This window comes from Caretta caretta, chromosome 4 (genome assembly GCF_965140235.1).
Source record: "Caretta caretta isolate rCarCar2 chromosome 4, rCarCar1.hap1, whole genome shotgun sequence".
NCBI lineage: Eukaryota > Metazoa > Chordata > Testudines > Cheloniidae > Caretta > Caretta caretta.
In genome coordinates, this window is record NC_134209.1 from 70406405 (window position 1) to 70419952 (window position 13548).

General features: G+C 44.8%; 1 protein-coding gene across 2 annotated transcripts; it reads left to right on the forward strand.

Moving 5' to 3' along the window:
• The first annotated feature begins 1423 nt into the window (after positions 1-1423).
• Positions 1424-9253, forward strand: TLR2 (toll like receptor 2). 2 transcript variants are annotated; one of them, XM_075127753.1, is made up of 2 exons: positions 1424-2153; positions 6538-9253. In XM_075127753.1, exon 2 carries the CDS (start codon positions 6546-6548, stop codon positions 8898-8900), a length of 2355 nt encoding a protein of 784 aa, XP_074983854.1. In that variant the 5' UTR covers positions 1424-2153; positions 6538-6545; the 3' UTR covers positions 8901-9253. The 2 variants fall into 2 exon arrangements, with proteins under 2 accessions (XP_074983854.1, XP_048703705.2); XM_048847748.2 differs by having other exon boundaries at positions 1424-2124.
• The last annotated feature ends 4295 nt before the right edge of the window (positions 9254-13548 follow it).

Below are 13548 nucleotides of genomic sequence, written 5' to 3' on the forward strand. Positions count from 1 at the left end.
CCAGGAGTGGGAGCATGTGGTAAGGGAACACAAGAATGGCAATACTGGGTCAGACCAATGGTCCATTCAGCTAAGTATCTTCTCTTCCGATAGTGGCCAATGCCAGGTTCTTCAGGGGGAATGAACACAACATGGCAATCATTCAAGTGATTCATCCCCTGTCATCCACTCCCAGCTTCTGACAAACAGGCTAGGAACACCCAGAGCATGGGGATTCATCCCTGACCTTCTTGGCTAGTTCTTTTTTGAACCCTATTATATTTTTGGCCTTCACAACATCCCCTGGTAACAAGTTCCACAGGTTGACTGTGTGTTGTGTGACAACATACTTCCCTTTGTTTGTTTAAAACCTACTGCCTATTAATTTCATTGGGTGACCCTTGGTTCTTGTGTTGTGTGAAGGAGTAAATAACACTTATTCACTTTCTCCACACCAATCATGATTTTATAGCCCTCAATCATATTCCCCCTTAGTCGTCTCTTTTCCTAGATGAACAGTCCCAGTCTTTTTAATCTCTCCTCATATGGAAGCTGTTCCATGCCCTTAATCATTTCTGTTGCCCTTCTCTGTATCTTTTCCAATTATAATATATCTTTTTTTTTTTTTAGATGGGGTGACCAGAACTGCATCCAGTATTCAAGGTGTGCGTGTACCCTGGATTTATATAATGGTATTATCATATTTACTGTCTAATTATCTATCCCTTTCCTGGTGGGTCCTAATGTTGTTAGCTTTTTGACTGCTGCTGCACATTGAGCAGATCTTTTCAAAGAACTATCCATAATGACTCCAAGATCTCTTTGTTGAGTGATAACAGCTAATTTAGATCCCACCATTTTATATGTACAGTTGGGGTTGTTTTCCAATGTGCATTACTCTGAATTACTCTGCATTTATTAACATTGAATCTCATCTGCCATTTTGTTGCTCAGTCACCCAGCTTTGTGAGACCCCTTTGTAACTTTTTGCAGTCAGCTTTGGACTTAACTAGCTGGAGAAATTTTGTATCGTCTGTAAACTCTGCTACCTCACCGTTTATCCCTTTCCTCAGCTCATTTATGAATATGTTGAACTGAACAGCACTATTCCCAGCACAGATCCTTGGGGGAACCCCACTCTTTACCTCTTGTCATTCTGAAAACTGACCATTTATTCCTCCGCTTTGTTTCCTATCTTTACAGTTACTGGACCCCTGAGAGCACCTTCCCTCTTAGCCCATGGCTGCTTGGGGGAGGTAAAGAAGAGCATGCAGCGAGTGAAAGGGGAGAGACAGGAATAGATACAGCGGAGCCTTTCCCCTGAGTGCAGTCCCAGTGAAAAGCAGGGTTCGGGGCCATCTACACGGGAAGCAGAGTGATGACGGGCTGGGTGGGAGGACAACCAGTGCCTGGCCACAGTTGACTTCGCCTGGCAGGCTGTCAGAAAAGGGAGAGGGGGCGAGCGAAGGCGGGAGGAGATGCCCGGAACGGGGAGGGAAGACGCAGGCAGCGAGCGGGGGAGGCGCTGGTGGCCATGACTGTCTCCTCTGCCCTCCTAACGAATGTCCCCGGGCTCGCTGCCGAACCAGCCCCGCCAGCCCCGGCCGCTCGGGGCCCTCCGACCGGGCAGGCGGCTTCTCTGCGAGCGGGTGGGGCTTTCCCGGAGCCCTGCGGCGCCCGAGCGGCCCCGCCGCTGCACCTGCCCTCCCGCGGGGACAAGCCAGAGCGAGAGCGGGCGCCGCCTGGGGAGCTCGCGGCCGGCCGGCGCGCAGGAGGCTGAGGGCGAGGTGGGAGCCAGCGCGACAACCTCGCCCCCGCTACCCGCCCAGTGCGGCCGCAGGCGGGTCCCGGGTCCCCAGGGCTTGCAGCCCCCAGGCGGGAGGAGCGGCTCCGCGCAGCGCTGGGGCGAGCGGGGACAGAGGGGGAAAGAGTAAAGCAGCTTCTGCCCTGGGGTTGAGTCTGGTCCCGGCCTTGCTGGGTCCCACAAAACGGGCTCCCCGCGGGCCATGTTGGACAGTTTACAGCCCTGGCTTATTGGTTGATGGGCACCTGGTTTGTAGGAGCTCGTTGTTCTCCGGGATATTGGTTTATTAGACCTCTGATCACCGCCCGGAGGAGCCCGGAGTTGAGGACACACCTGCCTAGGTAAGCCCGTGAATCACACACCTGCCTAGGTACGGTAGAAATAATACTCTCTCTCGGGTTGGGCCCTGGGGCATCTCTTTATTTATCTGACGTTTTTCCTGCCGTGCCCATCCTGGTCAGACCCAACTGGTTCAGGCCTTTGCATGTTTGTATCTGATGAATGTAAGGGTATTAAGTATGTTAGCAGTTCTCCTCCATACAACTTTAGTGTAGATGCTCTAGTTGAATAGTAACAATTTATACTAGCCCTTTTAGGACCTGATCCTGTGTCTGTGAAATCAATGTCAAAATTTCCATTGACCTCAGGGCTTCAGGGTCCCTAATAGAACGGTTGACATTTATTTTTAAACGTTTAGGTTAATAATAGTTTCCTGTACCATATTTAGTTTGCGGAATGTCGGCACATTTCATTTTTATTGTAATAGTTATTAATTGATATGAGCACTTATAGGGCCCCGAAGACATGGTTAGTGAGGGGTATGGACTATTCCTTAATGTGGTGAAAACATAAAGAATGTATCTTGACACAGCTAACAAAGCCAGGATGTAAGCAGACATTGCGACTAACGGACAGCTGTAGAGGGAGTTGAATTATAGGGGATCCTATATAGCCAGCAAAGGAGGCTGTTCCAAAGAAACAAGAAGAGGAGTAGGGATGGTGTGCTTAGCTATGCCCCCCTTCGAAACTATGGAAAAGCTATAGCATCTTGAAATGTAGGAAGGTGCAAATGGTGAAAAGCCTAATTTTTTTTTTAGCCCTTTATGGATGTGAAATTAATATTCCTGATAAGAAAAAACTGAAGCTTTTGAAATGTGGGTGCTGGTGAAGACTCTTGCACATCTCCTGGATGGAAAAAAAAAGATGAATGTCCTGTGTTAGAAGTATGGGTGGAGAGAAGCAGACCCTGATGTTGGAAATCGGCAGATGCAAATGTATGCACATTGGTCACATTAGGTGTAGAGATGGAAATCATCTTGAGATAGTTATTAAGGAAGGAATAGTGGTGGTGTTCGTAGTAGGGGACGACCACTAAGGAGATGCATGGATGGTGTGTGGCAATCAGTGGGTGGTCATCTGCTGAGTGTCCTAAGTTAGTGATGGATTGTGCAGGCTTCTGAAAATTCTGCTATGATGTCATTGATATTCAAACCTGTAAACACTCATGCACTTGCTTAACTTTATTCACACAAGTTGCCATATGAAAGAAGAATCACACAATAATTACAGTTAGACTGAGTGAGTGAAGATAATTGTGTCTGCAGAATCAGGTCTTGAATCTGTACAACAGCTTGCAAATTGCAAAGTTAGTTCATACCAAGTTTACAGTACAGACATTAATGTGTCTCTCCCTGCAAATATTTGATTGATGCTAGTTGTTTCTGAATTTCTACCTGACAATTCTTTTTAATGGCATGGATTTCTTTCCAAAACAATGATGCTGTGTAGGGGCAAGATAACATTGTTACCTTGACCGGGAAAAACCATTAAAAAAAGCCATGAATATGGTCAAGATCTTAAATTTAATTACTAGCCAGAAATATGAAAGTGAGAGTAGTGGCAAAAATTGAACACAAATGAGAATGGGATTTTCCCTGGCATTTCACACAATAACACAGCCGAGAGCAGAAGACTGGGAAAAGTGCCCAGCGTAATGCATGATAAAGAAAAGCTTGATTGTTTCAAATACATGAGAAGTAACTCAATAATTCTTTCCCCTCCATGCAATTTGCTCCACAGTGCATCCAAGTGAAGTTTCAGTTTAGGCTACTGACCAAAGAAGTGCTGGTGACTGTGGAGCATGGTGTCTGTAGTTGAGTCAACTAGAGATTACCACTTAGTAGCTAGCCATTTCCTCGCTTTTTGTCCAGAATTTTCTACCTGTAAATAACTGCCCCTATTTGCCACATTACTCGGTGTTTTCTTTTGAATTTCCTCAGCCATTTAAGAGGCAAAGAGGGTTCTTTCTGCATTTTATAAACTGGGTACATTTGGGGTTCATGAAATTGAGGGTCTGATTGTAATCCATCTTTTTAATTTTATGCCCCTTCCCCATCACTGTAGTGACTGAGCAACCTAATATCATTGAGATAAGCCCATAGTCACAGCAGAGGGTAGGGAAAGCTGGAAGCCCCAGTGCTGACCTGCTCCTTTTCCAGAAGTACTAGACAACTGGGCTGAGAACAGGGGAAAAGTTAAAGGGGAAAGCGGCTTCTGTGATACCCCCCAGCTTGTTGGCCCTATGTATTCTTTGCTGTTGTGACTTCCATTGCTGTATCAGGAGCATAGCTGAGCCTAGAGAAGTGTGAATGATGTAGTCATATCCAGTGATGAGCTCCAGAAGCTCAAGAACCGGTTCCTTCACTCGCTCCGGGTCTTTGGCGGCACTTCGGTGGCACGTCCTTCAGTTCCTCCGGGTCTTTGGTGGCACTGAAGGACCCGCCGCTGAAATGCCACCGAAGACCCGGAGCGAGTGAAGGACCCGCCGCTGAAGATCCAGAGCGAGTGAAGGACCCGCTGTTGAAGTGCCGCCAAAGGCTCGGAGCGCCGCCGGGTCAGTAAAAATTCACATGGGAGCCTCCCCAGCTGAGAGCTCAGGCGGGACGGACAGGACGGTCCTGCAGGCCACATCCTGTCCATCCTGCCTGAGTTTCCCTACCCCTTTAACAACCGGTTCTAAACCGGCTTCAAAATTTAACAACCGGTTCGCGTGAACTGTTGAGAACCGGCTCCAGCTCACCACTGGTCATATTTCGGGACTCTCCCCCCACGATTTTCACTCTGTGGCCAAAGTTCTAGCAAGCAGCAATAATAGGAAAAAAGGAGGGATAGGTGAGAGTGGTGGGGGGGCCTCGTGGGTGGGGAGAGTGTCCTAGTGTAGGGCCAGGATGTGGTGCTTGAAGGGAGGGTTTGAAGAAATGTACCCTCCCCCAATATATAAAATAAATGCACAAACACTGATGATTCTATTTAAATAACCATAAGAGTAGCACTATTTAGGAACAGCACAGGTGAAGGTTTAGGCAGCTGCTTTCTTAATCCCCTGGTAACCTTTTCTCTGCTCTTGTTGTACTCACAAGGGCTATGGGAAAACGTGGAGGTAGCCTCTTTCCAAGCACCCTATCCTAGTTTCTTTTTGGTCTATGGCTGGTGTTCTGCTACGTAGCCACTGACAAGCCTCAGATGGGGGAGAAGGAAAGAAGAATGGGGGCCATAGCCATCTGCACTGTGGGGCTGGGGAAGGCAGAACAAAGGACTCCGCTGACGGCGAAGAATTTACCAGTGTTCTTTCTACCTGCTCAGACAGGGCCTACAGTAGGCTGGGCTAGCAGTGCGTTAGCTGCCCCACAAAGCCATGCCATTCCTGACCCACAAACACTCTCATTTTGCAATGCTGGTCATTTCCTGTAAAAAAGCTGAAAAATAAGAGGCTAAGTGGGGCAGACAATGAACAAGGAAGAGTGGCTGTCAGCGGTGCTAACCAGAACATCCACTGGAGGAAGAGGCGCTGGCAGGATAAAGTCACCATAGCCTTCTCTCTGCTGAGGATCTGTAGGAATCAGTGTTGCATCTGTGCTGAACCCTCCTCTAAGGGATTTATTGTCAATATTTACAAATATTGGTTTGTCATCACTGTCCATATACAATATGGTAATGAAGGCCCTGCACAGACACCTAGGAAAAGGCAGTCCCTGTGCCCAAGACTTCACAAGCTAAAAAGTCAAAAGCCAGCTGAAGGCTGAGGGAAAGGATAACAACACACACAATGCCTTTTCTTCATTTTCAAAGAAACATTATGCAGAAATAGTGACATATCTTGAAAATAATTTTACTATTCAATAAGCTATTTCTACAAGATATTGATTGTCCCCAGCTCTCATTGACTTCAATGGGAGCTGAAGTGCACAGAAAGTGTAAGCACCCTACAGCTCAAAATGTGTACACAAAATGAAATCTGCAGATTTGTGGTGGTGGTGGGGGGGGGGGGAATAGAGGGTGTTTTTTTAAAAAGCAATTTGTTGAGCTATTTATTGGGCATAAAAAGGACAAGGCCAGTAAATATTACATTATTACTAGGTTTATGAATGTTTGACTAAAGTATTCACTGATCTGTGAAAGACTGGTTCAGGTGGTAATTAATTTGATGTTTTTCATTCCAAAGTTAAACACAGCAGGAACAGAAAAAGGAACTGAAAGCCAAACAGAAAATCATTCTAGCACATTTATGTACAATCTGATTTTCTTGATGTAATATTTTAAACACTTGATATATTTTTCATGTTCCAAGGGCTTTACAAACAATAACTATCCATAACGCCTTATTGAAGATAGGCCAGTAGAGACTATTTTTCATGTTTGGCTTTTTTAACACTAATCATTCATGTTATGCTTATTCTGTCTCTCTTAAATTTTAGGTAAAATCATGCCTAACCAACTCTGGAAAGGGTGGATCATCTACCTGGTCATAACGGCAAATCTTTCTGAAGAAAAAGCCACGATGCAGGCGTGTCCTTCATGTGACGGCTCTCCTTTCTGTGACTGTTCTTCAATGAATTTAAGCACCATTCCTTCAGGGCTAACAACTGATATCAGGGGGCTAAATCTGTCCTACAACAGCATAAAATATATCAGAGAAACTGATCTGCTGCTGGGTGTGAATCTGAGAATGCTGCTGCTGCAATCCAATCAAATTTGGACAATAGATAAGGAATCATTTATTTTCCTTGGAAAATTGGAGCATTTGGATTTATCAAATAATAAGTTGACTCACTTGTCACCCATTTGGTTTCGACATCTTTTTTCCTTACAAAAGCTAAACATATGGGGTAATTTATATACAACATTGGGGGAGAATCCGTTGTTTTCTAATCTCAAAAATTTGAGATATCTGTGCCTGGGGAATAACCATTCCTTTTCTGCTATACGGAAGCAAGACTTTGATGGAATTACAGTTCTTGAGCAACTTGAGATTGACGGTCAAAGGCTCAAGCAATACGAGTCAGGGAGTTTGACAACAGTTAATAGCATAAATCATATCATCATAAACATAAATGATGTTCAGGTGTTATCAGGGATGGTAGAGGATCTTACAAATTCTGCAATATGTGTAGAACTGAGACATATAGCCTTCAATACAGCTTCTGAATCTTCATTACTGGAGCCAATGAGTCGTTCTGTCATGGAGAAACTTGTGTTTAAAAATGTTTTGTTTACAGATGCAAGCACTGACAAAATATTAAACATCTTGGTGTATGCTGAGCAATTGTTGGAGCTGGAGCTGGACAATTGTGTACTGCAGGGAACGGGACACTGGCAAGACCCAATTAAAATAAAGAGAAAAAGCCCCATGGAAGTCGTGACAATACGGAGATTAACTATAGAAAAATTTTATTTGTTTTCAGATCTTAGCAGTTTGAAAAATCTTATAGGTAACATTACCAAAATCACAGTTGTAAATACCAATGTGTTCTTGGTGCCTTGCAGCATTTCAAGACATTTTGTCTCACTCCTTTATCTTGATCTCAGTGAAAATCTGCTTGCAGATCCAAATTTAGGACATTCATCCTGTGAGGGTGCATGGCCCTTGTTGCAAACTTTCAATTTAAGTCAAAATTCATTGGGTGATTTAGAAATGACAGGACGAAGTCTATCTCATCTAAAACACCTTACTCACCTAGATATTAGCCAAAACAATTTTGGTGAGATTCCAGAATCGTGTCAATGGCCAGAAAACCTGAAATATTTAAATATCTCAGGCACTCAAATACCCAAAGTAACAACCTGCATTCCTCAAACTCTTGAAGTTTTGGATGTTAGTAGTAATAACCTCAATGATTTTAGATTAAAGCTACCACATCTTAAAGAACTCTACATTGCAAAAAACAAATTAAAGACCTTACCAGATGCTCCATTTATTCCTAACATAGTAGCCCTGAGAATCAGCAGAAACAAATTAACCAGTTTTTCTAAGGAAGAATTTGGATCATTTAGGAAAATGGAGACACTGGATGCAGGTGACAATAATTTCATCTGTTCTTGTGAATTTCTCTCCTTCATTCAATACCAGGAAGGAATAACTAATGTCTTGGCTAACTGGCCAGAAAACTACATCTGTGACTCTCCATCTTCTGTGAGAGGACAGCAGGTAAAAGCTGCTCGGCTTTCGCTGTTTGAATGTCACAGAACTTTGGCCGTGTCCTTAATTTGCATTCTGGTGATCTTGGTAAACCTGCTTATTGTGATCCTGGGCTACAAACTTCATGTGATCTGGTACATGAAAATGACCTGGGCTTGGCTTCAAGCAAAAAGGAAACCCAAGAGAGCATACAATCAGGACTTCTGCTATGATGCTTTTGTTTCCTACAGTGAAAGAGACTCAGAATGGGTTGAAAACTTAATGGTACAGGAACTTGAGAACGCTATCCCCCCATTTAAACTGTGCCTTCATAAACGGGACTTTGTGCCTGGGAAGTGGATCATTGACAACATCATTGACTCCATTGAAAAAAGTCATAAAACTCTGTTTGTACTGTCAGAGCACTTTGTGCAGAGCGAGTGGTGCAAGTATGAGCTGGAGTTCTCGCACTTCCGTCTCTTTGATGAGAATAATGATTCAGCAATTTTGATCCTTTTGGAGCCCATTCAGGAGCAAACAATTCCCAAAAGATTCTGTAAACTGAGGAAAATAATGAACACAAAGACCTACCTTGAATGGCCTCTCGACGAAAATCAGCAACTGATATTTTGGTTTAATTTGAAAACAGCATTAAAATGCTAGAAAAGGTCTGTCAAGACTGAGCCAGTAATGGGCCCACTATAACAGTCTGATCCCATTACATTTGCAGGATTAGGCTCCTAACTTTCCCAGAAAGCTGAAAACACTGGAGTTTCTATGTGGCGTTGTGAAAACAGTTTTTAATCTTTTTACATTTTGTTTTGGCCATTTATTGTCTCCGCATTTAATCTACAGTCATTGAATTTGTGTTAAGGAAATATACGCATCGAGGACATAAAATTGTTTAGAGATTTGCACGTCGCCTCTGCATACATGTCTGTAAAAAGGCTGTAGTGCAAGAACATGCAAAATCTCGTGCAATTCTGTATTCTTTATATAAACCATTTAAAATCAAATGTAGTCATCCTATTTATTTATATACTTAAGATTATTTTTTACTAGCACCCGCTCCTCAGAGGTATTAAGGCACCCAACTCCTTTTGAAATCAATTGGAATTGGGCACCTGAATACCTTTGACAACCTTAGCCTAAGTGCCTGCCATGTTATTAGACTGGCAATGCAAGGTCATTGATGGACTCCATTGAGTCTTCTACTCTTCACTCTTCCCTGGTTATGGGGCCTTGCTTCAGGTGTAGTTCTTTTAGGGTAGGGGCGGGGTTGAGAATGGTAGTCTGGTTACTTTTTGTAAAGTAAACTAATGTAAAGAAAATAAATCCAGAGTTATAAAACATGTAACCCAAGGAAACATTTGGCTGTTGCTCAGATTTGTTGTTAATTCTTTCAAGGCCTGATCTAGCTCTCATTTAAATCAATTGGGAAACTTCCCATTTGACTTCCATTGGAATTGGTCTGTATCCAGGATAAAAATGTCAAAAGTCCCTATGGCTATGTTTATACTGCAATCACAGAGTGCAACTGCAGGTTCTGTACATATACCCAAGCTAGTTTGAATCTAGCTAGATCTGATCCTGCAATCCTGAAGCCACGGGAGCGTACACTTCAGCGCAGGCTATGCAAACTCGCCTCAAACTCTGGATAACTATTCACAGGGCTATCCTATGCTGAAGCACGTGCTCCCAGGACTCAAGTTAACTAGATTAAAGCTAGCTCCAGTCTCTCTACCTGAGCTGCAATCGTACCTGGGATCACATGTGTCAGAGGTTGGATATACTATGCAATAGAAGCATATCCAAAAGTGACTTAGGAGCCTCAGTCCTGTTTTCAAAAGTGATTTAGAAACTTAGGTCCTAAGTCCTAACTACCTAATGAGATAAGAGCTGCTCTGAAAAAAATCCACTATCCTGCTTCTCTGAGTTCTCCAATCCTTCTTCTGAAAGCTATAGCCTACATCCCACTGCATCGTAGGCTCCTAAATCACTTCTGAAAATGGGATTCAGGCTCTTAGGTTGTTTAGGTACCCAAACCTCACTCCCACTGCAGTCAATAAAAGTTCTGTAATTGATTTCAATGGCAGAAGGATTGGGCCCATTCTCATAGTTCTTTTTAGTATTATGGGTCTTTAACACATTCTTTTGGAAGATGTTTAGTTGATTCACTGTTATATAATTATTCAGGTCAGTGAGGGAAGTTCTCTTGCACGTCTCACTAATCCTGTAGCATGCTGTAACTAAATCTGCTTCCCTAACACCTCCCAATTAAGCAATTCTCAGACAGTGCAACATAAAAAGGAAGATTTATTTACACGCATATTTGCACATGTGAACATAGCCATAAAAACATTATGGAGGCAAAGAATAGTACACACTAAACAGAAATGTATGCTAATGAACACAATACATTGAGCTGCTCATAGTTACGGAACTGCCTGTGGAAATAAGAGCTGCTCTGATTACTTCTACCCTACTGCACCCAAAACTGGAATTTTGGATTATTAGTGTCACCACTCCTTCTTAAAGGCAAAACTTCCACCCTCTCTGCTCTTCCTATTTGCTGAAGTTTTATGGGTTATTCTTCTTCCATGTCTTATGTTATATATCTAAACCTTAAAGTTGTCCTTAGTTGGCTCCATGTAACCTCAAATTGATCCTGGAATAGGATCCATTTAAGTGAAGTTCATTATATTTTTCATTCGAGACCTCAGTATAAATACTTTTGAAGAATAGGTGATGGTTAGTCTGAATACAGCAACTGTTATACGTACCCTGGAGAAATTACCCTTCCAGGGGTCAGCTTCACTGACTCATGAGCCGCAGAATACACTCTGACATGCACAATCTGTGTTCTAGCACCTCTTTTCTGGGCTGAGAGTCTGACACTGCAGAGGCAGTATGTTGGACAGTCCCTGAGGAGGGAGAATCTCACATATTTTTTGAATAATACCTCTTTTATAGCTAACACATAGAATTGTGGTTAGGGATCCTACCTTCACCCCTCTTTGCTTGGAGAGATGGTTGCTAAGAGATGCCCTCTTAGAGTATAGTGGGGGGGAATAAAGGGGAGCGACCTCTCTGGAAAAAATCCATTCTTCTTTACTGGGGAATTGGTGGGAGGCAGTCACCTGCAGTGGCCTATCTCTGTAGAAGTTCATAAATCCAGAAATTAAATGGGAGAAAGCATTTCAGGTTGTTCATACCACAGAGTGGCACTTGTTTTAATTCTGGACAACTCACTTATTAAGGGCTGCTCTACGTCACAAAATTAGGTTGGTTTAACTCAGGGGTGGGCAAACTTTTTGGCCTGATGGCTGCATTGGGTTTCTGAAATTGTATGGCAGGCCAGTTAGGGGAGACTGTGCCTCCCCAAACAGCCAGGCATGGCCTGGCCCCTACCCCCTTTCCGACCCCCCCTGCTTCTCACCCCCATACGGCCCCCTGGGGATTCCTGCCCCATCCAACCCCCCCTGCTCTTGGTCCCCTGACTGCCCCCGGACCCACCACCCCTAACTCCCCCCCGCTGCCCCATCCAACTCCCTCTCTCTTTCCTGACTGCCCCCCCAGGACCCCTGCCCCATCCAACCACCCCTTCTCCTTGACCGACCCCAGACCCCTTGCCCTTAACTGCCCCCCACACCTAACTACCCTCCACCATCCCATCCAACCCCTCTTCTCCTTCCTGACAGCCCCCACCCGGGACTCCTGCCCCCATTCAACCCCCTGTTCCCTGCCCTCTGACTGCCCCGACCCCTATCCACGCCCCTGACCACCCCCCGAACTCCTCTGCCTCTATCCAACCCCTGGCTCCCTTACCGCACTGCCTGGAGCATCGGTGGCTGGCAGCACGGCTGCACCAGTTCAGGCAGCCGCGCCACGCAGCGCAGAGCACGGGTCAGGTTGGGTTCTGCAGCCCTGCTGCCCAGAGCATTGCGCCGCGTGGCAGTGTGGCTGCGGAGGAGGGGGGACAACAGGGGAGGGGCTGGGGGTTAGCCTTCAGGGCCAGGAGCTCAGGGGCCAGGCAGGGTGGTCCCGTGGGCTGGATATGGCCCGCAGGCCATAGTTTGCCCACCTCTGGTTTAACTGCATCCCACAGAACTGTGAAAAATTTCCCATCCTGTAGCATACAAGGTTCAGGCACTCGGCAACATTCAGGGCACACCCGGAGCGTTGTGTAGGAGCTGTGCACACACAGCTCCTCTCAAGGGCATGAACCTTGGAATCTCGCCCAGATGACATGAACCGTGGGAAGCCTCCCAGGACTGGGCTCAAGGCCCGAGAGCAAGGAATGCGGTAGATAGAAATTGGTAAATAAGAATGTTAAACAAAGCCAGTGTATTCCTTTTATCTGTTGGAGAATGTAATGCGTGGGGGGGGAGAAAGAATAAAGGAGAGGGTGGAAAGCTGACAGGACCAGTCCGTTGGCAGACCAGCCTGTTTGCTTGCTTAAAGCTTTGTGCTGTCTTGTATTTGAACCGCAACACCATCCTGTGCAATGTAATTAAGCTGACCTAAGCCCCGTGTAGACACCACTAGGTTGACGAAAGAATTTTTCTGTCAAACTAACTACCGCCTCTGGGAGATGTGGATTTATGACAGTGATGGAAGAACCCCTTTCTTGTTGCAGTAGGTGTCTCCGCCACAGTGGGACAGCTGTGGCAGTGTTGCATTTTTAGTGTAAAAAATATTTAACTATTAGGGTATGTCTACTCTTAAATGGTTACAGTGGCACAGCTGTCATAGTGCTTCAGTGTAGAGACTACCAATGCCAACAGGAGGGGTTCTGTCACTGTTGGTAATCCACCTCCCTGAGAAGCGGTAGTTAAATTGATGTCTGTTGAGCTAGCACTGTGAACAATGGGGGTAGGTTGGCATAGCTACGTCTCTCATGGGGTGTGGATTTTTCACACTCCCAAGAGGTGTAGCTATGCCCCTGTACGTTCCCAGGGTAGACCAGCCCTTAGAAGTAAAAGGGCAGCAGTGTCTTTAACTACAGTGGAACATACTTGTAGCAAAGTCAATTTGCCATACCAAAATGTAAGGTCCACCCGTGTGCATGACCATCACTCCCTTCCTACACGATACATTTCCTGTTTGACTGTTTGAGGGTAGGAAAATTATAATATGAAAAAATACATAATACAATAGACATAAAAATTTTAGTTTCTAACAGTAAAGGTTGAACGAAGACACACCCCACCAACTCAAAAACTTGAAAAGCATGGAAATAAAAAGTTAAGGGAAGAATTGCCTGTAGTCCTTACTGCTTTCACATCCCCTGCCGTGTCTTTCACTTCCA

Bases quoted from the DNA above. Each gene is read 5' to 3' on its own strand.
- TLR2 (XM_075127753.1), top strand. From the start codon at position 6,546: ATGCCTAACCAACTCTGGAAAGGGTGGATCATCTACCTGGTCATAACG.